Source organism: Corvus kubaryi, unplaced genomic scaffold (assembly GCF_017639235.1).
Source record: "Corvus kubaryi isolate FWS band 111438036 unplaced genomic scaffold, C.kubaryi_AGA036_p1.0 37396, whole genome shotgun sequence".
NCBI classification, from domain to species: domain Eukaryota; kingdom Metazoa; phylum Chordata; class Aves; order Passeriformes; family Corvidae; genus Corvus; species Corvus kubaryi.
The window spans coordinates 15,979,235-16,000,739 of record NW_024581135.1 but is presented as its reverse complement, the minus strand read 5'-3'; the positions used below and the strand labels follow the sequence as shown (position 1 = coordinate 16,000,739).

Genomic DNA, 21,505 nt, shown 5'->3' with positions numbered 1-21,505 from the left:
TCCCTGCGCACTGACACCCAGGAGTGGAGCTGGGGGAAGCAGCAGGAGCTGGGTGCTGGCGCTGAGAGACACACGGGAGAGGTGGCAGAGCAAGATACGTGAGTGGGGCAGGGGACTGGGCTGGGGGACTGCCTGGGGCAGGGAGATTGGGGAAGGGGGTAGTTGAAGGGTGCAGTGTGCGGCCGGGCCATCAGAGCCATCTGTGTCCAAAGGAGCTGCTGTGGGGTGGCCCATGGGTCAGGGGTGTGTGTGGATGGAGAGGTGGCTCTGAACGGGTGCAATGTCCAGGGGGTAGGGCTCTGGGAGGAGAAGCTGACCCCAGTCCCTGTCGTTCCTTGGGGACCAGCCCTCTCCTACCCTCTGGCTCATTCAAGAAGTATTTTTGTTTCCCCTTCCCCTGCCTCAGCAAGTCAGAGACGACCCTGCCCTAGTCCCAGCCATGGTGCAGGCAGAGGCTGGGGTGCACTCACCGCGGGGAGGCACGGAGCACCCTGCCCCACTCCTGCCCTGATGGTGGGCACGGTTACCCACAAAGTCGGGGATGGAGGCAGTGCCCTCCAAAAGCAGGACCCACCTCCTCGGCTTTTCTTTTGCTCCTGAGGCCGATGATTTCCAGCTGTAGTTTTGAATGCACAAGGGCTGGATCCTGCCTGTGGGACTACTGTCTGGAAGGGGATCTGCTCCTGGCAGAGCCCCAGCTTGCCCCAGGGCATGGCGCTGTGGGGTGGCCGCCCAAAAGAGAGGGTCTCCTGCCCACCCAAGTCTGGGAGGAAGTGCCCGGATCCAGGGGGGCCTCGCGCCCGTGACAGCCCCGTGTCAGCACCTGCCCGCTGAGCCGGCCCAGACGCTGCAGGAATGCGGCTCTGCCACCACCCGATACTGCAGGAATGCGAATGCCCGGCGGGTGGGGAAGGGGCGGGCGGGGGCCGTCTTGTCTCCGCTGTCCCCCAGCCTCAGCACCCAGCAAGCAGCTGCCTATGCTCCCTGTCTAGGCAGGGGTCCCCCGCCTCTGGAACAGGAGTCCCCTCTGCAACCCTGGGGCAGGCTGCGAGTGTCTCAGCTCCTCGGGGTGCAAAGAGCCGCCTTTTGTCGCCTCTCCTATTGCCTTGGGCTGGGAAATGGGTGATTTGGGTGACACGGGAGCAAACCCAGTGGGGCTGTGCTGCTCCGAACGAGGGTGATGCTCCTGAAGCATGGGGATTTTGCTCCGGGTGTGAGTCCCTCCTGGTGGGGGGCTCCACATCGGCCGGTCTCTTTGATGAAGCCTGAGCCCCCACTCTAGTCTGTCTGTACATCCCCCCAGGCTGATGGTCCCTACTGCTGTTCCAGCCAGCTGCCTGCTGTGACCCTGGGGAGGTGGTGATGGAGGGGTTCGGGGGAGCCCCCAGGTTCCTGGCCTATCCACGTGCCTTCACAGTCCAAAGTGGCACCGATGTGGTCCTGAGCTGCCAGATCATGGGCGATCCCCAGCCAAGCGTCCTCTGGGAAAAGGACAAGAACCTCATTGAGCCCTCAGGCCGTTTCCATATGGAGGCCAAAGGGGAACTGTACAGCCTGCTGGTGTCCTGTGCTACCCCCCAGGACAGTGGACTCTACGTCTGCAAGGCCAAGAATAGTGTTGGCGAGACTTATGCTGCCACCGCGCTCAGGGTAGAGCCAGCGGAGCCCCGAGAGGAGAAGGGATGCTCAGACAGTGTGGCACCTGTCTTCCTCATTGCCCCCTCATCCATGCGGGTGTGCCGGGGGGAGGACGTGATGTTCACCTGCAGGGTGTCCGGGCAGCCCTGCCCAGTGCTGGAGTGGGAGAAGGATGGGCACAAGCTCTCCGACCTCTTTGAGAGCAGCCACTTTGCAGTGGGGCAGAAACCAGAGGACTGGCACTTCCTGAAGCTGTTCGGTGCCCGGCCCCAGGACGGGGGAGTGTACATCTGCCGGGCGCGCAGCGGCTCCCAGGAGGCTCTGGCTGCTGCCGTGCTCCTGGTGGAACCCCAGGCACTGCTGGACGGACTCCCCAATGGCTCTCCTGCTGATGGTCCCGAGGCACTGGCAGAGCGGCAGCGGTGGCAGCGGCACACAGCAGGACGGCGCGTGGGACCGGAGATCTGGGTACCCAATGGCATACTGCCGGCCAGGGTGCCAGGGGCCAAGGCATTTGCCGTGAGCGTGGGGAAGCACGCCAAGTTCCGCTGTTACGTTACTGGCAAGCCCAAGCCAGAGATTGTCTGGCAGAAAGATGGTGAGCCCCTCGCCCCTGGCCGCAGGCATCTCATCTACGAGGACCGGGAGGGCTACTTCATCCTCAAAGTGCTGTACTGCAAACCCCAGGACCAGGGGCTGTACGTATGCACTGCTTCCAACACTGCTGGCCAGACCCTCAGCGCAGTGCAGCTCCAGGTGAAAGGTAGGAACATGTCCAAGGAGTGCCAGGGGTGGCCAGGCGCTGGGGGGCTCAGGGAATTTTGTCTGGCAGGGATGTGTCTATGTGGGAGCCCAGCATCCCTGGGATCCTTCCTGCCTTTCGCAGCCAGGCTCACCCCAGGTTCCTCAGGACAGAGCTGTGGGCTGGAAGCAGGGGATGCTGGTCTCCTCCGGGACCTGTGTCTGCCTCCATGTCTCTCTCTCCTTGCAAACGGAGAGGTGGCTTCTTGGGATGGCTGTGGGTGTCCAGCCACAAACAGGGAAGGGGGACAGTGCCTTGGTGACAAATTCCCCTGGAAGTGCTGAGTGATTTTGGCAGGCAGCCCTACAGGGCACAGCTCCAACCGTCTGCACTGGCAGGAGCCCAATTCCCCCCAAGGCATCCAGCCAGCTGGGGACAGCCCATGGCAGCCCCTGCCTGCACCCCACTGCTCCACTCCACTGACATGCCTGCTGCAGTGTGTGGGCTTCCATGCTCCTGCATCCCCCAAAACTCCCTGCTGAGATACTGGGGGCATCCCTGGGTCTCCCCAGGCTGTGCTCTGGTTCTCCTTGCCCTAGGGGATGTGCTTATCAAGGCAGTGTCCGTCTCACACAAACCAAAGGAGAGAGCAAAGGAGGGCCAAGGGCTCTGTGCTCTTTGTGAGCTGGGAACACCTTGAGCGAAGGGCTGACGGTGGGTGCTGTTCCCCACATGCCCTGAGCTCCTGTCTCTTCCTGTGGCAGAGCACCGGCTGCGGTTCCAGGTGCAGCTGGCAGACGTGGAGGTAGCAGAGCGTGAGGATGCAGTGTTGGAGTGCCAGGTGCCATTGGAGACCATCCCCACCTCCTGGTACCTGGAGGACAGGGAGCTGCAGCCCAGTCACAAGTATGTGATGGAGGAGCAAGGGGTGGTGCGGCGCCTGACCATCCGCGATGCCCGCATCGATGATGATGGCATCTACCTCTGCCAGATGAAGGACAAAGGGCGCAGCATCGCCGAGGTTTCTGTCCGAGGTGGGGGTCAGGTCTCTGGTAGCACAGCTTTGCCTTCCTATTCCCCTTCTTGCCAGGGTCCCTCCTCACTGCCCCCTGCATTTGCCTTCCCTCCATTTGGCTTGTGCCTGCTGCTGCCCCGCCCTCTCTCCCACCTCAAAGAGCCCATCGTGTTCCCCAGCATCCCTCCTTGGCCCTCATACATCTCTTCCCATAGGGGTGATTGTGAAGCGGCTGCCACGGAAGCTGGATGTGATGGAAGGGGAGAATGCGGTTTTCTGTGTGGAGACGCGGGATGTGGTGGAGGGGAGCTGCTGGAGCCGGGATGGGCTACAGCTGCGGGAGTCACCCCGTACTGTGCTGAAGAGCTTCAGCAGGACACACCTCCTGGTGCTGGTGCACGTCACCCGCCAGGACGCGGGCATCATCTCCTTCACTGTTGGGGAGTCACAGACATCCTCCCAGCTCCGAATCAAGTGTAAGCTTCAGGCTTGAAGGGGTCCTGTGTCCTCTCTCCTGCCCATTAGTGGGGGGTGATACAGAAGGGGAGATGGAATGGGCACCCAATATGCTGGGGATGTGATGCTGCAATGTGTTTTCTGGAAAGGGGTCTTTTAGCCCCTGGGCTCCAGGATCCCAGTCTCACTGGCACTCACAAACCCCTGTAGCCAGCAGCATGCTACATGGGAGCAAGACCATCCTCTCCATCAGAGAGAGAATCCCCAAAGAAACAGGCTGTGCAGCCCCTTCAGCCCTTCTGCCACCCCACCTGGGGCCTCACTGCCATCCCCAAGCAGGCAAACTGGGCTGTGACTTGCAGGTGTGAAGCACGACCCTCCGAGCGCACCGGTGGCAGCTGAGATGAGAGTGGTGGAGAGCAACACAGCTCTGCTGACCTGGTGTCCCGCGCCGGACGCCCACCTGCGCCCTGCCAGCCGCTACCTGCTGGAGCGTCGGGAGGCAGCGGGGGGGGAGTGGGTGCAGTGCCTTGCCACCGACCTGCCCAGCTGCGTGCGGGTGCTGGGCGACAGCGTGCCTCGCGAGGCCGACTACTGCTTCCGCATCTCTGCCGCCAACAAGCATGGCAGGAGCAGCCCTGTGGAGTTCCCTGGATCTGTGCATCTTGGTGAGGAGACAGGCAAGCTGGGATGTCGTGCCACAGTGTGCTGGTAGTCAGTGCCACTGGGGCTCAGTCCAGCTGTGCTCCAGCCCCAGCAGCTCGTCTGGAGAGGGGTCTGCAGGATGTGTGGGTGTGGGACAGCGAGGATGCGAAGTTCTCCCTGGAGCTGTCAGCCGCGGTGAACGGCTCCTGGTTCCTCAACGGTGCCAGGCTGGGTGAGGAGGAAGATGCGGGCGGCCGGTGCAGTGTACAGCGCCGTGGGACAGAGCACTCGCTGCTGATCCGGGGAGCACGACTGGTTGACAGTGGGGCCCAGGTCACCTTCGTGTCCGGTGGTGTGCGGGACTCAGCCACCCTGCATGTGCAAGGTGATCAGGGCACTCACCCTGGGGCTCTACCAGGACCCCAGCAGCAGGGACTGTTATGCTGGAGGATGCTTCTCACCCCTCCGCAATGTCTTGCAGCCCCACAGGTCCGCATCGCCCCAGTGTCTGAGGCCGAGCGGCTGCGGAAAGTGCCAGCAGGGATGCCTGTGCTGCTGGAATGCCAGGTGTCCGCCCCAGATGCCCCTGTGTGCTGGCTGAAGGATGGCAAGGCTGTGCCCCTGGATGATGTTATCGCAGTGCAGGCAGAAGGCTGCGTGCGGAGGCTGCTCCTCCGCTCAGCGTGTCTCTCGGACACTGGTGTGTACACCTGTGACACTGGCGATGATGCTGTGAGCTTTGTGGTGACCGTGACCGGTGAGCTGGGGACTGTGTGTGGGAGCCTGACCCCTACCTCCCGATAGTGCTCCTGCCCTGCTTCTTGCTCCCATCGTGTGGCTGAAAGCTGCAGCCAGTCATGCTGAGGCCCACATTATCCCTGGCAGAGGTGCCGGTGAGGATCGTCAACTCCAATGAGGAAGCCCTCCACACCTACGTGGCCGGGCAGCATGTGGAGCTGTGGTGCCAGCTGTCCCGCCTGGCAGCCCCAGTGCGCTGGTACAAGGATGGAGAGGAGGTGGAGGTGAGCGAGAGCCTGGTGCTCAAGCAGGAGGGACCACGGTGCAAGCTGGTGCTGCCCTGCGCCCGGCCACAGGACACGGGGGAGTTCGTCTGCGATGCTGGTGGGGACTCTGCCTTCTACACCATCACTGTGGCAGGTGGGTGTGATGCAGGAGGGCTGGTAGGGTCTCAAGGGGCTTTCTTTGGTGGTGAAGGGTGCCACAATGCATGTGCTGCTGTCAGTATTGCTGTTGCTGCAATGGGATACTTGTCAGACATGCTTTTGACGGGTACTCACCAGCAGTTTGGTTGGTTGGTCAGTTGGGGTCCTTGTGGCAGCTCTTGTGCTTAAAACCACTCAGACTGGCTGCCGGAGGGAACAGCTCACTCTGCCTGTCCAAAACACTAGAGTACACGAGAGCACCCAGCACCTGCACACCAGGGTGTTTGCCGGACCTCTGCCACAGCTAGTAACCAAGCCCTCCTCCAAGGTCCTAAAAATAGTGGCCTCAGCACCCAGCGTGGGGTGACTCACAGCTGGTCGTTGCTCTGATGGACAGCGTAAATTGCTGACCTGAAAATTAGCAGTTGCCTGGAGACCAATGGCTGGGAGGTGTTCACTGGGTGGGAGCACGACAAAGCATCCTGTGGCGGCCGCCTCAGCTGTGGAGCAGTTGCTGGCATCGCTGGCTGGCAGAGGGTAATGAAAGCTGAAAGCTAGTGAAAGGCTTCCCCTTGCTGGCCCCAAAATCCACATCCCACAACCACAGGAAGGTGACCGGGGCAAAGCTAAAGCCCAGTTAAAAGGTTGTGTGACCCCAGTGGTAAAGCCTCACTGTGGTGTTAACACATGGCAAAGGGCCAAAGCTGATGGCCAAGGATGTAGGAGTGAAGATAGGATGACTGCTAAGAGATGTTGAAGAATCAGTGGAGTGGCGACTGATAGGAGGGTGAGGAAGGGAGGGGTTTTAGTGAGATGAAGGCAAAACTGCCGGTGGGAAGGACAGGCAGTGTGGGCTTTGGGCAGAGGCAGGAGTCATTGTGTGCCCTGCAGGAGTGCAAGGCATGGAGAGCTCTGCTTCCCTAGGGTGGGAGAGGGAACACCATCTGCTGAAGCTCAGCCTTTTGGCTGAGCAGCTTTGCATCACTTTGACAGAAGGGTCTTAGCTGTCTTGGCTCAATCTGGATTTGGACATCAGTGTCACTGGCAGGGCTGGGGGTGGGTGCCAGGAGGCTCAGGCTGACACCTCTCTGGCACAAGTGCCAGGCTGGCTGCTGCAGTCAAGCACTGCTGTGGCACGCTAGGGGTTTCCCTGAGGCATCCCAGCTATCCCCCATGGGGCTGTTGTGGCATAGAGCCCGTCTGCCTCAAGCTCGGCCATCCCAACGCGTCTCTGGGTTTTCCAGCAGCTGTTGAGCACTGGAGCTCCCTCAGAACTGGTGAGAGGCTGAGGCCAGAGCAGTGCTGCCCGCTGAGGGCTGGCACATTATCCTTTCACTTCAGTGCTGCTCAACATCTCCAGCTGCACTTCAGCAACGTGATTGCTTTTAGCAGGTCCAGGGAGAGAGGCAGCCGCCCGTTGTTTGATCAGGGAGCCGGGCGGATGCAGGCTCAGCGTGCGGCAGGTTAATCGCTGCAAACTGGCGCCGCACCGTTCCCCACGCTGCGGGGCTGCGGTGTGCTCCTGGGCCTGGGCATCGCGGCTGGGGACTGCCTGGGAAGCTTCCACCCGGCTGCCCAGCACGGGGCAGCTGCGGGCTGTGAGAGGGGCAGGTTGCTGCTCGTCCACCATTGTGCCCCAGAGCTGGCTGTGCCTTGTGCCCGCATGGAGCCATGGGCTTGATGAGCACCCGTGGCAGAGTCCAGGCCAGCTACGGCCGGCTGCAATGTGTGCAGCCAGGCAGGCAGTGTTGGCTGTGGGTGGCATCCTGAACTTCTCCCAGGAGAGAGGAGAAGTTCGGGATGAAGAAGTCACCTAAAATTTGTACTGGGAGCTCCCCTGTCTTTAGAGCTCTGACTCAGGTCAGAGGGGCGATGTGAGCAGTGGCACACATTTTATGTAGCCCGTTAATGGTGATTTTAGATGCGATCTGGAATTGGGTCCTGGGTCCTGGTGAGCTGGAGGGATGGGGCAGCTGGCTGCAAGCAAACCATGTGCCTGTGTGTCATGGTTCTGGTTTCTGCCCAGTTTATGAATGGAACCTGCTACACTGTGCCACAGTATAAGCAAATGCCAAGGCTGAGCCATGACAGAAGCACCAGCTGGCACCCGGTGGCCTCCAAAACGGGGAGACAGGCAGAGGGGAGGGCACCCCCTGGAAGAGCAGCTGTAGGGGCTGGTGCTGACACCACAGACAATGGTTATCAATACTGGGGCTTGCCTATATGCATCCTCCCTCCACATCCCTCAGCTCCACCATGGGGCAAAGCAGGGCAGGTACCATGGCAGCAAGGGCACGGCAGCAATTTACTGCCAGTTCAAAGCCTGGTGCTCCTCGTGGTTGTAATGGGTGAGGAGAAGAGGGAGACCCAGGCAGGATAGTCCAGAAGCTGTGCTGTGTAGGATGTGGATGATGTGGTGCCTTCCAGCCTCAAAGCCAACAAGCAGTGAAGCCATCACTCCACACAGGGCTGTGACTGCCACCATCACTGGCTCTGGTCTTTATGTCCCAGCTGAGCCCCATGTCTCTCCATGGCAGAGGAGCCGGTGAGGATTGTCAGCTCCAACGAGGGGGCCTCCCACACCTATGTGGCCGGGCAGCGTGTGGAGCTGTGGTGTGAGCTGTCCCGCCTGGCAGCCCCAGTGCACTGGTACAAGGATGGAGAGGAGGTGGAGGCAGGTGAGAGCCTGGTGCTGGAGCAGGAGGGGCTGCAGTGCAAGCTGGTGCTGCCCTGTGCCCAGCCGCAGGACACGGGGGAGTTCGTCTGCGATGCTGGTGGGGACTCTGTCTTCTACACAGTCACCGTGGCAGGTGGGTGCACCCTATATCCCTCTCCCCCTTCTCCCTCTGCCCCAGCTCCTTGCTCACATTCTGGCTTCAGCACCTCAGCTGCTTCTCACCTCCTTGTGAGCAGTTCCTTGCCCATGCCCCTGGGCTGGAGGGGGATGTGGGTAGGGGCATACAAGCTGGTCTGTCTCCTCCCAGAGCCCTGGGCCACTCTGCCCCTCTACACCCCAGAGTACAACCAGCTGCCTGCCTGTGGGTGATGCCACCTCACATCCCAGCCCTGCTGTTCTCCCAGCTTGCAGCTACCAGCACTGCAGAGCTGGGATGTCCATGGCTGCTGCCCCCAGGGCAGGTAGGATGGGAGGCCAAGTGACACAAGGTCTTGGTCCTCTCAGCACTGAAGGTCTGCCTCACCCCAGTGCCGGAGGCACAGCAGCTCCAGGAGGTGCTGGCAGGGCTGCCCTTGGTGTTGGAGTGCCAGGTGTTCCCGCCAGATGCCCCTGTCCACTGGCGGAAGGACGGCGAGGCCGTGGTCCCAAGCGAGGTCCTGGCCATCTGCTCGGAGGGACGCTCACAGAGGCTGCACATCGCCACGGCCGCGCTGTCTGACTCAGGGGTGTACTCCTGCCATGCCGGGGATGATGCTGCCAGCTTCAGGGTGACTGTCAGAGGTGAGCTTCCCAGGGGATGCTTGTCCTCACATGGGGCTCACCCAGCACCACGCCTGAGCCCTGCCATGTCTCCAGCAGAGGTGCCAGTGAGGATCGTCAGTTCCAACAGGGAGGGCCCCCACTCCTATGTGGTTGGGCAGCGCGTGGAGCTGTGGTGCCAGCTGTCCCGCCCGGTGTCCCCAGTGTGCTGGTACAAGGATGGTGAAGAAGTGGAGGTGGGCGAGAGACTGGTGCTGGAGCAGGAGGGGCTGCAGTACCGGCTGGTGCTCCCCTGTGCCCAGATGCAGGACACCGGGGAGTTCACCTGCAACGCCAGAGATGCATCTGTTTCCTACCCCATCTTGGTGGCAGGTTGGTGGCACAGCAGGGACATCCTGGGAAAGGCAGCACTGTGCCAGCTCTATGCTCTGGGGTCCCCAGCCCTGCTCCCTGCCCTCAGCATTGTGGAGGAGGGTGTGCAGCTGCATCTGTGTGCCTACTGCCCCTGAGAAGCTCCCACCTCTTTGCACTGGGGTGAGAGGCTGTAGCTTCCATTCAGCCCTGTGGGGATAGGGGCACAGGTGACAGTAAATAGAGACAGCAGAGCCAGGAGCAGAGCAGTGAGCAGGTCTCACACCCTTCCTCCACATCCCCAACAGAGCCACTAGTGAGGATCCTGCACCCTCCACAGCGCTCACTGGAGCTGCTGGTTCAGGCACCGGGGTGTGTGGAGCTGCGGTGCGAGCTCTCTGTGCCAGATGCTCCAGTGCACTGGTTCAAGGATGGGCTGGAGGTGGACGAGACTGACAACCTGCTGCTGCTGGTGGAGGGGGCCTGGCGCTGTCTCTTCATCCCCAAGAGCAGTGCAGAGGATGCAGGCGAGTACATCTGCGAGACCAAGGATGAGGCCGTCTCCTTCGATGTCAAGGTGTCAGGTCAGTGGATGTGCTGGTGTAGCTCTGGCCACCAGTGGGTGCCCATGCACCGGGCCACCCAGCACAGGTGCTCACCTGGGGCTGGCAGCAGAGGAGTGCCCAGGGCTGCGTTGTCCCTGCGCTGCTTTGTGTCACAGATATGCCATACCTGCAGAGCCTCCGGTGAGGATCCTGCAGCCCTGCAGACCTGTCCCTGCCATGACGGTGTCCCCGGGGGAGACGGTGACACTGTGCTGTGAGCTGTCCCGTGCGGATGCACCCGTGTGCTGGGCAAAGGAGGGGGTCAGGCTCGAGGCTGGGGGCAGCCTGGTCCTGGAGGAGGAGGGTGCCCATCGCCGGCTGCTCATCCCTGCTGCCCAAGCTGAACACTCTGGAAAATACACCTGTGACACTGCCAATGACACAGTGACTTTCACCATCCAAGTGTTGGGTGAGCATGAGGCTTGGGAAGAGCCTGGTGTGGAGTGCTGGGTGCACAAACCCCAGAGACCTCAGCTCTGTTGGTGCTGGATGCTGCAGATCCGCTGGTCAGGATCCTGGAGAAGGATGTCCTGCCAATCCACCGGCGTTGCCAGGCCATGGAGGACCTGGCGCTGGAGGTGCACCTCTCACACACCCATGGGGAGGTGAAGTGGTACAAGGATGGGGAGAAGCTGCAGGACACGGGTCGTGTGCGGCTGGAGGAGGACGGGCTGCGCCGATCCCTCGTGATCCTGGGTGCCACAGGCAGGGATGCTGGGGAGTATCTCTGTGACACCGGTGATGACAGCATTGTCTTCTTCATCACTGTAGAAGGTGAGCAGGAGGTCCCGGTGGGGATGGCCAGAGGGAGAGGACCAATGTGGGTCGGTGGCTGCTGCCAGGGTGGTGTGAGGCTGGGCTGGGTGGCAGTGAGCATAGGGAGGCTGGTGGGGGCCACATGGGGAGTGAGCTGCACCTGTGTGGTGGCCTTGTGGAAACCCCTGTGCTGTTCAGCTGCTGCCAGAGGAGTCTGGACAGGGTCTGGCTATTGCGACATGTAGCACAGGCTGCTCTTGCAGTGACAGCCCATCTCTCCAGTCCCAGAGCCACCGGTGACCATCGTGGGCAGCACGGGCACCGTGGTACATCGCTACCTGGTGGCCGGGGAAGACCTGGTGCTGGCTTGTGAGCTCTCCCGTCCCGACGCCATCGTGCGCTGGCTCCGGAATGGCCAGGAGGTGCATCCGGGTGAACGGGTGCAAGTTGAGGCCCGTGGGGTGCTGCGACAGCTTACCATCAATGGGGCACAGCCCAGCGACACAGGATGCTACGTCTGTGATGCTGCCAGCGACCGCATGATGACAAATGTGGAGGTGTCGGGTGAGCTGGCTCAGAACCCCAGGGACCCCCAGAATGGTGGGATCATACCACAGACCTGGACAAGGGGAGGGGAAGCCTCTGTAACCCGGCTGATGGCAGAGGCCAGGGTGGCAGCACGGCAGGGGAGGGTGGGAGCCCTGTCCCCAACCCTAGAGGAGCCGTTTGTCAGAAAGGGACATGTCAGGGTTGTGGTGAGACATGTCCCTGCTGCCTCCCCCAGCCAGGGGCTGTTTAAATTTAGCCTTGGCTGGCTCCCAGGCGCCGCTCCTCCTGCTTTGGCTGCCAAAGGCTGAGCTCAGCCCGGACCCTTATCAGCTGGAGATGGAGGGCTGTGCAGGGTGGGAGGGGGCCTGTTGCAGGCGGGTGCCCTGGCTCCCCAGCAAGGTGTTCTGAATGCAGGAGTACAATTAAATTAATGGTCTCAATGTGGCAGCTGTGCTGCTTGTACAGGGAGTGATGAGCTCTGCTGCCATCCCTTCCCTGAGTGAACCCTGAGCTGCCAGATCCCTCCAGCCTGCCCCACTGGAACCCCTGTCTGGTCCCACCATGACCCCCAGCCAGCCCCACAGCCCTCCTGCCCCATGATGACTCATGGAGGGATCACCTCTCCGCTTGCAGCAGTCCTATCCCTGCACTTCCCTGCACTGTGGGGACATCCCTGAACCCTGCCTTTCCCCCTGTGCCCCTCAGCCCGGCCTGTGTGCATTGTCAACAAGGAGGAGGCGCAGAGCCCGCTGGAGGTGCAGGAGGGGGACAGTGTGACACTGGTGGCTCGGCTGTCCCTGGAGACAGCGGCAGTGCAGTGGCAGAAGAATGGACAGACGCTGTGCTCAGGTGGGCGGCTGCTGGTGTGCAGCGAGGGTCCCACGCGCAGCCTCACCATCAAGCAAGCAGAGCTGGGTGATGGTGGCATCTTCCTCTGCGACGCTGGTGATGATGAGGTGCATTTTACACTGCGTGTGAAAGGTGAGCCTGGAGATGTCCCTCGCCCACGCCAAGGGCAGGAGCAGTCCCATCCTGCCTCACGCCGGGATGCTTTGCACCCCCATCCCATGCTGGTGCCACTGGCAGGGGCACAGCTGAACCCAGTGCTCCCCCGGCAGAGGCACCTGTGCTGTTCGTGAACAAACGAGAGGAGCAGGAGAAGCTGCTGGTGCTGGAGGGCGGCAGTGCCGTGCTCTCTGCCATCACCTCCACAGAGCGGTCTGATGTCACCTGGCTGGGCCCGCAGCAGGCGGCAGTGGCCGGCGAGCGCTGCGAGCTGCGTCGGGACGGCCGCGTGCACAGCCTCATCATCCACAATGTGGCCATGGAGGACGCTGGCACCTACACCTGCCTCTCACCCCACGACCAGATGCAGTTCGACGTGAACGTCCGAGGTGGGCGGCAGGGGGGCAGCGGGGGTGCCCGGGGATCCCCCTGCCCTGGCCGCGGGTCCTGACACGGGGGTTTGACTGTGCAGAGCTGCGGGTGAAGTTCCTGCGTGGGCTGTCGGACGTGCGAGCGCGGCAGGGCGAGCGGGTGGTGCTGTGGTGCGAGCTGTGCAAGGCGCGGGGTGATGTGGTGTGGCGGAAGGACGGGCGGGTGCTGGCGCCCGGCCCCCGCCGGCAGATGACGGCAGAGGGACGGGAGCGGTCGCTGGTGCTGAGCCGCGTGGAGCCCGGGGATGCCGGCGAGTACTGCTGCGAGTCCAACGACGACCAGACACTGGCGACGCTGACGGTGCAGGGTGAGCCCAAGGCTTCCCCACCACCTCGGGGAACCGTATTCCATGGAGGTGGTGGGGATGCGGCGCAGTGATGTCAGGATTGCAGGAATGCTCAGCGTCTCTACAGGACAGGGGGTCCTTGCTGCTGTACCCTGACAACACGGCTGTAGTCCCCAGGGTGGTGGAAATCATCATGGAGCTGCAGAGCCTGACAGTGCTGGAGGGGGAGGATGCCACCTTCAAGTGCCTGGTGTCCCCCGAAGACGTGGCTGTGACATGGCAGCTGAATGGCCAGCCCGTGGTCCCCAGCGAGCGGCTGCTGGTGACAAGGAATGGGCTGTGCCACAGCCTCACCCTCCGGCAGTGCCAGCCAGGTGATGCAGGCACCGTGACAGTCAACACCGAGGGGCTGGTGAGCACAGCTCGGCTAAATGTACAAGGTGAGGGGAAAGGAGGAAGCTGGGGCTCGGCTCAAGACACAGCCCTGGGACCAGCTGCTGACCCAGCACACGGGCCATGCAGAGGCACAGGTGCTGTTCGTGCGGAAGCTGCAGGACATGGTGGCAGAGGAGCAGGGGGACGTGTGCCTGGAGGTGGAGGTGAGCCATGAGGCTGCCGAGGTGCAGTGGCTGAAGCAGGGTGTCCTCCTTCAGCCGAGCAGCAAGTACCTGCTGCAGGAGTCGGGGTGCCGGCGCACCCTCACCATCTGCTGCCTCGGCCCCACCGACCGTGGCACCTACCGCTGCGAGAGCCTGCACGACCGCACACAGGCCAAGCTCCATGTGGAGCGTGAGTACCAGGCTGGGGATGGGGATGGAAGGGGATGGGGATGGGGATGGGGACAGGGAGGGCACCCAACTGCTGCAATGGGAGCATGTGGGCAGAGCTGGTACTTGGCTGGAAGGTGTGGTCAAGCAGAGAGGTGAGTTCGTGGGCAGGGGTGGGAGCGTGCTACAAACAGCTGGATTTAGAGGATCACTCCAGCAAGCACAGACTGGGAAGCCAGGGGCTCTGGGGTGGAGTAGACACCTATTCACAGATGTGGGTCCCTCACAGCCCGGAAGGTGTCGATCCGGACGCCACTGGCAGACGTGGAGACCTTTGAGAAGGAGACAGCCACCTTTCACCTGGAGCTGTCTCACCCTGGCGTGACTGGGGTCTGGACACGGGATGGCATCCGGGTGAAGCCCAGCCGTACGTGCCGGATCAGTGCCACAGGCTGCGGGCACAGCCTGACGCTGGAGAGGCTTGCACTGGAAGACTCAGGCACTGTCACCTTCACTGCTGACACTCTGCGCTGCAGCGCCCACCTGCGTGTGCGGGGTACGGTCTCTGGAGCAGGCTGCGGGGTGTGTGGCACTGGCACTGGCTGACCTGCAGCTGTTCTGTACCGGGGGAGACACCAAGGCTGAGCTGGGCCACCCCGGGCACATGTGTCCCCCTGTCCTGGACAGGGGTGACAGTGTTCTGGCAAGTGTCCCCGTGTCCGCAGGGAAGAGATGTGAGCTGAACAGTGGGGACGCCCAGCCAGGGTCTGGGTCCAGACCCAGCTGGAACACCACTGATGAGTGCTTGCCCATGGGTAGTGCCACTCCCACCCCATGCTGAAATGCCCCAGCCACAGCTACTCTTCCCTGCAGCCCCAAGTCCACGCCTTTGTCATACCAAACCTTCCTGTCCTGTGTCCTGCCTCCTCAGAGCCTCCAGTCACTATGGTGAAGGTCCCACGAGACCTGGGGGTCCCAGAGACAGGGGTCGCTAGCTTTGAGTGTGAGCTGTCTCGCCCCAATGCAGAAGTGAAATGGTTCAAGGTGAGGGTTCACCCCAATTCCCTCCAGCAACACCTGGCTGTGTCCTCCTTGCTTTGTCCCCTGGCGCTGCCCTCCCTGCCAGGGCTGCAGACAGAGAAGAGGGGCCAAAGCAGTGGGGTGCTGCCTGTTTGCCCCCGTGCAGGATGGACAGGAGCTGCGGCCGGGGCCCAACTGCCGCATCTACTCAGCGGGACGGCGCCGCATCCTGCAGCTGAGCCGCTGCGAGCTGACCGACGCTGGCAGCTACACCTGCGACGCAGGTGACTGCAGGGCCTCCGCCACGCTGCACGTCCAGGGTACGGCCACCCAGCTCCCGGCGGTGTGCACACCCCCAAACTCCATGCCGCCTGCTCCTCTCATCCTTGGCTGACGTGGCACCCTGTCCCTTACCCACAGAGCGCCAGGTCCACATTGTGCAGGAGCTGCAGGACATCCAGGTGCGGGAGGGTGACAATGCAGTCTTCACCTGCGAGGTGTCACATGCAGATGTTAAGGGCGAGTGGTTTCGGGATGGGGAGAAAATCAAGGTCTCCAGCACAGTGAAGATACGGCAAGAAGGTAGGGGTGCAGGTGGTTCCACACCTGGTTTGGGGCTGAGAAGGGGCAAATTCAAGCAAGGGGAGTTTTTGTAGACAAACGGGGGTCCCTGCCCCCCTGCCTACTATGGGTGCCCACTGCTGTCATCTTGAGCCAGCCTCTCCCTCCCCAGGGACCCGGCATTTCCTGCTGTTCTGTGGTGTGCGCCCTGAGGACAAGGGACTCATCCGCTTTGCTGCCAGGACGGTCATCTCAGAGGCCAGTCTGCAGGTGGAAGGTACCAGTGTGGGCTGCGAGGTCTGGCTGGGCTCCCAGCACCAGGGCTGGGATGTACCGGGTCGGCTTGCGGTGTCCCCATGGAAGCCTGCTCACCCCACGATGCTGACACCTTCTCCCCACCCGCCAGCACTGCCAATCCGGATTGTGAAGCCACTGCGGGACAAGACGGTGCTGGCGAGGCACAAGGCAACACTGGAGTGCACCGTGTCCCACGCCCGGGGCCGGGTGCGCTGGCTCCGTGGGGACACCGAGATCTTTGCTGGTGACAAGTATGAGATCTGCAACCTGGACTGCTACCGCACACTCATCATTCACCGCGTGGGCCCCGAGGATGAGGACTCGTACACCTGTGACGCCTTCGATGACCGCTCCACTGCCCGGCTCCTCGTAGAGGGTGAGTGGGCACCTGGAGGGGCACCACTGCCAGCTGCTGCTGTGCCTTGCAGTGAAGGGAAACCAGGAGCCCTGTCCCCATCCCCCACTGCTTGCAAGAGTCTGAGTGCTGGGCTGGGGGGAGCAGGTTGGACACAGGGCCAACCTGTTGTCTGGGATACACCTTTTGGGTGCCCCACCAGCCCTGGCAATGCTCCAGCTCTCTCTGACTCCTGTTGTTCCCACAGGGAGCTAGAAGCCAGGATGCAGTACTCAAGAGCCTGCATGCAGACTGATGGATGCCACTGCTGTGAGACAGGGTCACACTCCCCCTGGCATGTACAGACACACGGACACCATCCCCAGCCTACTCCAGCCTCAGGGCTCTGCATTAAACAGTCTTTTTTTCTGACATGGCTTCTTCCACACCAGAGAGCGGGGGTCCCGCTAAGAGAAAAGGTGGCGGCACCACTCTACGTCTTGCTCAGCATCCCTGGAAGCCTGGCCCTCAGGGCCCCCCTCACCCCTGCCCCCCGCACAGCCCTTGGCCTTGCACGCCGGACTCCGAAAGGCTCTTTACTGTGTGGCCGAGGCCTCAGCAGCATTTGGCACATTTACAAAAGAGACTGAAAAGGGGGATGGCAGCACAATGCTGCGGGAAGGGGGTGCCTGGCAGAAACATGCAGTTCCTGGGGCAGCGGGGCCAGCTGGGCTGGGCTGGGGGGGGCTCCCAAAGCAGAAGGCACCCTGGTCCAGTCTCACCACCATCCTGCCTGCCTGGCCATGGGGAAATCCTGGCTCACTCCGTAATAAGTTAATACAAATCACAGCAAGAGAAATATATACAAGGCGTGAGCCTCTGCCCACAGCAGTGCTCTGGGCAGGGGCTCCTGCCCTGCCCTGCCCCAAGGTCCCCTGGCCACTATAAAAATCCAGTCGCCAGCAAAACAGCGACGGTCTCTGATGCTGCAGGGGTCCCCCCATCCCTGAGGCAGCCCAGCCTCTGCCCAAAGGCTGGAGCCAGTGTCCTGTCTCCCACCAAAACATTTTGTGGGGGATGCACCCTGCCAGCACAGCTCCTGCTGGACAGGCACCAATAGCCAGCATCACCCTGGGAACCACCTGGCCGTGGCAGTCTCTGCCCCAGGACCACCCCAGTCCAGCTTGGGAAAATGGAGTGGCGAGCCGCTCTGGGGTGTAGGGAGGGTGGCTAGGGCAGAAGGATCTTCTGAGGAGGCAGGTTTTGGGAAGCATTGCCTGGGAGCTGCTCTTGGGGACAGGGTGGGACAGGGCACACATGCTCAGGGGATTCCCTGCTGGGAAAAGGGCTGTGGGACCTGCTCTTTGAGGAGGGGACATAGGGGACAGGCACTTGGGGAGTTGCTGGGGGTGCGATGGGGTAGGGGCAGGCATGGGGAGCTGCTCTTGAGAAGGGGGGGACTCAAATATGGGGAAATGTTAAGATGCAGGATGAGCGTGCCCGGGCCGTAGGGTAACGCACAGCAGTGGGGGCTTGGGGACCCACCACCCCAGCAGAGCCACTCGCACTGCACGTCCATGGGTTCTGGTCCTTGGGCTGCGTCCCTGCCAAAGGGCTTCCCCAGCACCTTTGGGCCCCACAGGTAGCTGGGGCTTCCACAGACAAGTCCTATGTGTCTCCAAGAAGGGTCTCCATCTGCAGCCCCAAGCCACATGTGGCCACTTGGGGGGACAAAGCCCTGCCTGTCTCAGGGGTTCTGTCAGAACAGGCTGGGGTGCTGGTGTTGCTCGAGGTCACTGGGTTGGCTTATACCCTCACGGCAGGGCCAGAGCCTGTGGTGAGGGGCACGGTGGAGCTGCAGTCATAGTCCAGGTCCACCACGGCATGGGAGCTGGCGATGAGGCTGTTCAGCGATGGTCCCGTCTGCCGCTCTCGGAAACTCTGGATGTAGCTCTGTGAGAGAGGGGTAACAGAAAGTGAGGGGGGCTCTGCTCCTGGACCACTGCACCCCACCCCACCCTAAACGCAGCAGCAGCCCCTCCCCAGCCCCCCTCAAAAACAGCCCAGTGGAATCCCCAGCACTCGGGCCCTCCAGTGGCTGGCCACAGCAGGGAGCACAGCCTTATCCCTCCCCTGGACATTTTGCACCTTGCCTACTGCTTGTTTCTACTTTGCCCACAGTGCTCTTGGCCAGCAGTTTCCATTTGCTTGCAAAGGCTGAAGTGCTCCACGGTGGTAATGCCCCAGCTTAGCCCTTCCTGAGTTGCCCAGTCCCGGGGATGCCCTGGTCTCATCCCTCAATGAGCTTTGATGTCAACCGGTGCCTGGGCACCTCTCCAAGCCGGAGCCCACCCACATGGAGAAGGAATGGCTGTGGAGGCTGGGGGAGATCTCTACCCTGGCTGCGGGACTCACGGGGGAGAGCACGTCCCCATCGAAGCGGCGCACAGGGTTGGGCTTGCGGCGGTAAGCAGGCTCGGGGGGGTGGGCTTTGTGCTGGTGGGGTGGTGGGTGGTGGGGTCTCCGCTTCTTCTTCTTCTCCTTTCGGTCTTCCCGCTGCTTGATGCGCATCAGTTGCACGCGGCGCTGCTGCCGGCTGATGATCACTGTGGAGCAAAGAGGCCTGTGAGCACTGGGGAGCACATCCAAACGATCCCCACAGCCAAACCAGCACCAACTTCACGCAACCAGGCCTCCCTTGGGTGGTGTGCCGCCACAGAGTCCTGAACCCCATGCATGTCCGTGTGAACCAGGTGCTGGAAACCTCCATCCCACTACCCAGGTTCCCAGCTCCTACACTCACCCTGTGTCATGCCCACATGCCCCACTCCCCACACACCTTCTGTATGGGAGTAGCCCTCGCCTGTGACCTTCCACTGGACCAGGACACCCAGTGTGGTGAGGAGCGGCCAGACGCCCAGAATGACCCAGCTGTACCAGCACACGGGGCGAGCAGGGGCCACCTTGATGCGCTCATAGATGTACTGCACCAGGAGGAAGAGCTCGATGAAGTAGTCGACAGTGACGGTCATGATGGCGCTGCCGAAGACGGCGGTGGAGAGGGTGGTGAAGAAGCGCTGCCACTGCAGGGTGAGGACAGCGAAAAGCATCCCCACACCCAGGAGGAGTGCGATGGGGATCCACACCGTTGGTGGGTGGTAGAACTGCTCCATCACTACCAGCGTGGCCACCGCCAGCAGCAGCCCCAGGAGCAGCCCCACCATGAAGAGGCCAACACTGCGCACCAGCATGGTGACCAGCCCACACAAGACTCCAATGCCCAACCCAATGCCCACTGAGGCCTCCACGCTCAGCTGTGTGTCCAGCACCCTCTCCTTGTAGCACAGCATGAAGATGATGATAGAGCCAAACATCAGCCCCGTCAGGAACATGACAGCCTTGAAGCAGCGGTAGCCTGAGGAGAGACCACCATAGTTAGGGAGTGGATAGCCAGCAACCCCCAGCTCCCCTCTGCCCTCCTCCCCACTTGCCCCACCAGCTGTTGGGCTGGCCTGGCTCACCGAAGAAGCAGTAGATGATGCCAAAAAGGCAGCACATGGCACACACCACTGAGGGCACCACCTGGTAGCGACGCTCAATTTCCTGCTGGCAGCTGTGCCCCCACTCCTGGCCTGGCTCGTGCGGCAGCAGCTTGAACCGCAGCGTTTGCACAGTTGCAGTCATGGCTCTGGGGACTCCTGGGAGAGGCATCAAAATCTCCACTCCTGCCTCATAGCTCGCCAGCAGAACTGTGTCCCGGCACCGGCCCCACCTGGTGGGAGAGAGACAAGGAGAATGGAGGAACTGGTGGCACATGCCCAGCAGTGATCCCACCACTCAGCATCCAGCTACCAGAAATCCTGCTCCGTCCCACCACTACCTGGGTAGGAAGGGAGGGAATGGGGGAACAGCCTCATCAGTGGGGGTGCAGACTGTCACCCAATGTGTGGCTGAGGGGACATGCTGTCCCCAGAGAGACTGCCTGTACCCCTAAGAGCTTCGTATCACTTAAGTAATTTGTCTGTGGCTTCAATTTTCCTGCCCATGCCTCTCCGGCACCCTTTCCCTGCTCGATTAACAGGAGACTTCCACAACCTGGTATTTTCTGCCTGTGAAGTAATTATGCTCAGTAATTAAGTCACCCCTCAGTCTTCTATTTTTATAGGCTAAACAGATTGAGCTCTTTAAGCTTGTACTCCAAGGCATTTTCTCCAATCCTCTAATCATATTTCTGGCTATTTTTCATCTCTGCTCCAGCTCCTACTCTCCTTGTAAAAACAAATTGGGCCTTCACATTAGATCCAGCCCTCCCATGCCAATCCATGGGGATGGAAGGGCACCAGCCATAGCTGGCACTGCCCTTTACCCAAGGGCTCACCCTTAATGCTGTGGCTGTGCCGGGATGCTGAGCAAACAGTTACCAGGCCCCCCGCAGCGCCTACACAGACGGAGGGGTCATAATCCCCTGCAAAGACTGATCCAGCTTCAGTTTAAACCTAATTACAGTATCCATCTGCCTGCTCCCACCTGGAGCCAGTTCCATCACCCCTTTGCTCCCCTAGTCCCTTTACAGGCTCAGTTGGTTTAGAATGGGTTTATTGTCACAAATTGTCCCCAGGCCAGCATCACTCCTTCCAAGTGCCAAGTTTAAGCGGCCAGTTCAGGACAGCTCACAAAAACAGCGCTCTGGGAAGGAGCTGGGAAGAGGGCAAAGGCTGCAGTCATGGCTTCCTGTTGCCCAGCACCTTGCTGCTGCCCAGACGGGCTCCACTGGCATCTCATCCCTTGCCGGCAACCTCCTCCCTCCCTTTGGCTGGGGAAGGCAACACCAGCCAGGGCAAATCCCCGTGGGGAAGCCGAGCACAGAGCCTAATCCCAAGGAAGCAGGCGGGCAGCGAGCGGGCAGCCAAGCGCTGGGCCCCTGCTCGAGTCCCCTGGGGGATGCTAAGCAGGATTGGACTTTACCCGTAGAGCCCAGGAGCGACGCTCCGGCCCCGGTGGGGATGGGCGATGCTGTGTTGAGTGAGAGCAGGGCTCTGCCGGCCCAGGAAACCGGGGATGCGGCACGGCACGGCTGGCCGGCTGGTGTAGGGATGGCATGGGATGGCACGGGATGGCGGGGCGCCGGGCAGGGCTGCGGGCAGCGGTGCGGGCGGCTCGCGGCGCCCATTGGCGCGGGCACTGTTGCTAGGGGAGCCCAGCGCCTGCTCATTGGCGCCGGGACTTACCCACCTGCTGCCGCCCGCCCCGGGCCCCCGAACCCCCTCCCCTCCCCGCAGGCCACAGCGCGGCGGGGGCCGGGGGCAGCGCCCGGGGCTCAGCCCCACCGCGGGGCCCAGGTGGGTAAGTCCCGGCGCCCATGAGCAGGCGCTGGGCTCCCCTAGCAACAGTGCCCGCGCCAATGTTTTTTTTTTTTTTTTTTTTTTTTTTTTTTTTTTTTTTTTTTT

General features: G+C 61.7%; 2 protein-coding genes across 3 annotated transcripts; one reads left to right on the top strand and one right to left on the bottom strand.

The window, feature by feature from the left end:
- OBSL1 (obscurin like cytoskeletal adaptor 1) lies at positions 1 to 16,490 on the top strand. 2 transcript variants are annotated; one of them, XM_042041016.1, is made up of 28 exons: positions 1 to 94; positions 1,304 to 2,401; positions 3,145 to 3,414; positions 3,611 to 3,871; positions 4,214 to 4,519; positions 4,603 to 4,881; positions 4,978 to 5,253; positions 5,382 to 5,654; positions 8,197 to 8,469; positions 8,841 to 9,116; positions 9,195 to 9,467; positions 9,755 to 10,030; positions 10,185 to 10,460; positions 10,550 to 10,825; positions 11,090 to 11,371; positions 12,062 to 12,337; positions 12,475 to 12,750; positions 12,834 to 13,100; positions 13,250 to 13,519; positions 13,602 to 13,678; positions 13,757 to 13,868; positions 14,136 to 14,402; positions 14,778 to 14,890; positions 15,033 to 15,186; positions 15,287 to 15,448; positions 15,600 to 15,704; positions 15,834 to 16,100; positions 16,327 to 16,490. In XM_042041016.1, exons 2-28 carry the CDS (start codon positions 1,363 to 1,365, stop codon positions 16,332 to 16,334), a joined length of 6,990 nt encoding a protein of 2,329 aa, XP_041896950.1. In that variant the 5' UTR covers positions 1 to 94; positions 1,304 to 1,362; the 3' UTR covers positions 16,335 to 16,490. The 2 variants fall into 2 exon arrangements, with proteins under 2 accessions (XP_041896950.1, XP_041896949.1); XM_042041015.1 differs by having other exon boundaries at positions 13,602 to 13,868.
- Positions 16,491 to 16,641: 151 nt separating this feature from the next.
- TMEM198 (transmembrane protein 198) lies at positions 16,642 to 19,830 on the bottom strand. Its single transcript, XM_042041039.1, has 4 exons — positions 19,580 to 19,830; positions 18,898 to 19,473; positions 18,474 to 18,664; positions 16,642 to 18,011 (listed from the first exon to the last, which is right to left on the bottom strand). Exons 1-4 carry the CDS (start codon positions 19,767 to 19,769, stop codon positions 17,865 to 17,867), a joined length of 1,104 nt encoding a protein of 367 aa, XP_041896973.1. The 5' UTR covers positions 19,770 to 19,830; the 3' UTR covers positions 16,642 to 17,864.
- Between the last annotated feature and the right edge of the window lie 1,675 nt (positions 19,831 to 21,505).

Bases quoted from the DNA above. Each gene is read 5' to 3' on its own strand.
- TMEM198 (XM_042041039.1), bottom strand. From the start codon at position 19,769: ATGCCTCTCCCAGGAGTCCCCAGAGCCATGACTGCAACTGTGCAAACG. The intron at 19,474-19,579 runs GTGAGCCAGGCC...GTCTCTCCTCAG, and splicing joins CATCATCTACTGCTTCTTCG to GCTACCGCTGCTTCAAGGCT. The intron at 18,665-18,897 runs GTGTGTGGGGAG...TTTGCTCCACAG, and splicing joins GGGCTACTCCCATACAGAAG to TGATCATCAGCCGGCAGCAG.
- OBSL1 (XM_042041015.1), top strand. From the start codon at position 1,363: ATGGAGGGGTTCGGGGGAGCCCCCAGGTTCCTGGCCTATCCACGTGCC. The intron at 11,372-12,061 runs GTGAGCTGGCTC...TGTGCCCCTCAG, and splicing joins GACAAATGTGGAGGTGTCGG to CCCGGCCTGTGTGCATTGTC. The intron at 12,338-12,474 runs GTGAGCCTGGAG...CTCCCCCGGCAG, and splicing joins TTTTACACTGCGTGTGAAAG to AGGCACCTGTGCTGTTCGTG.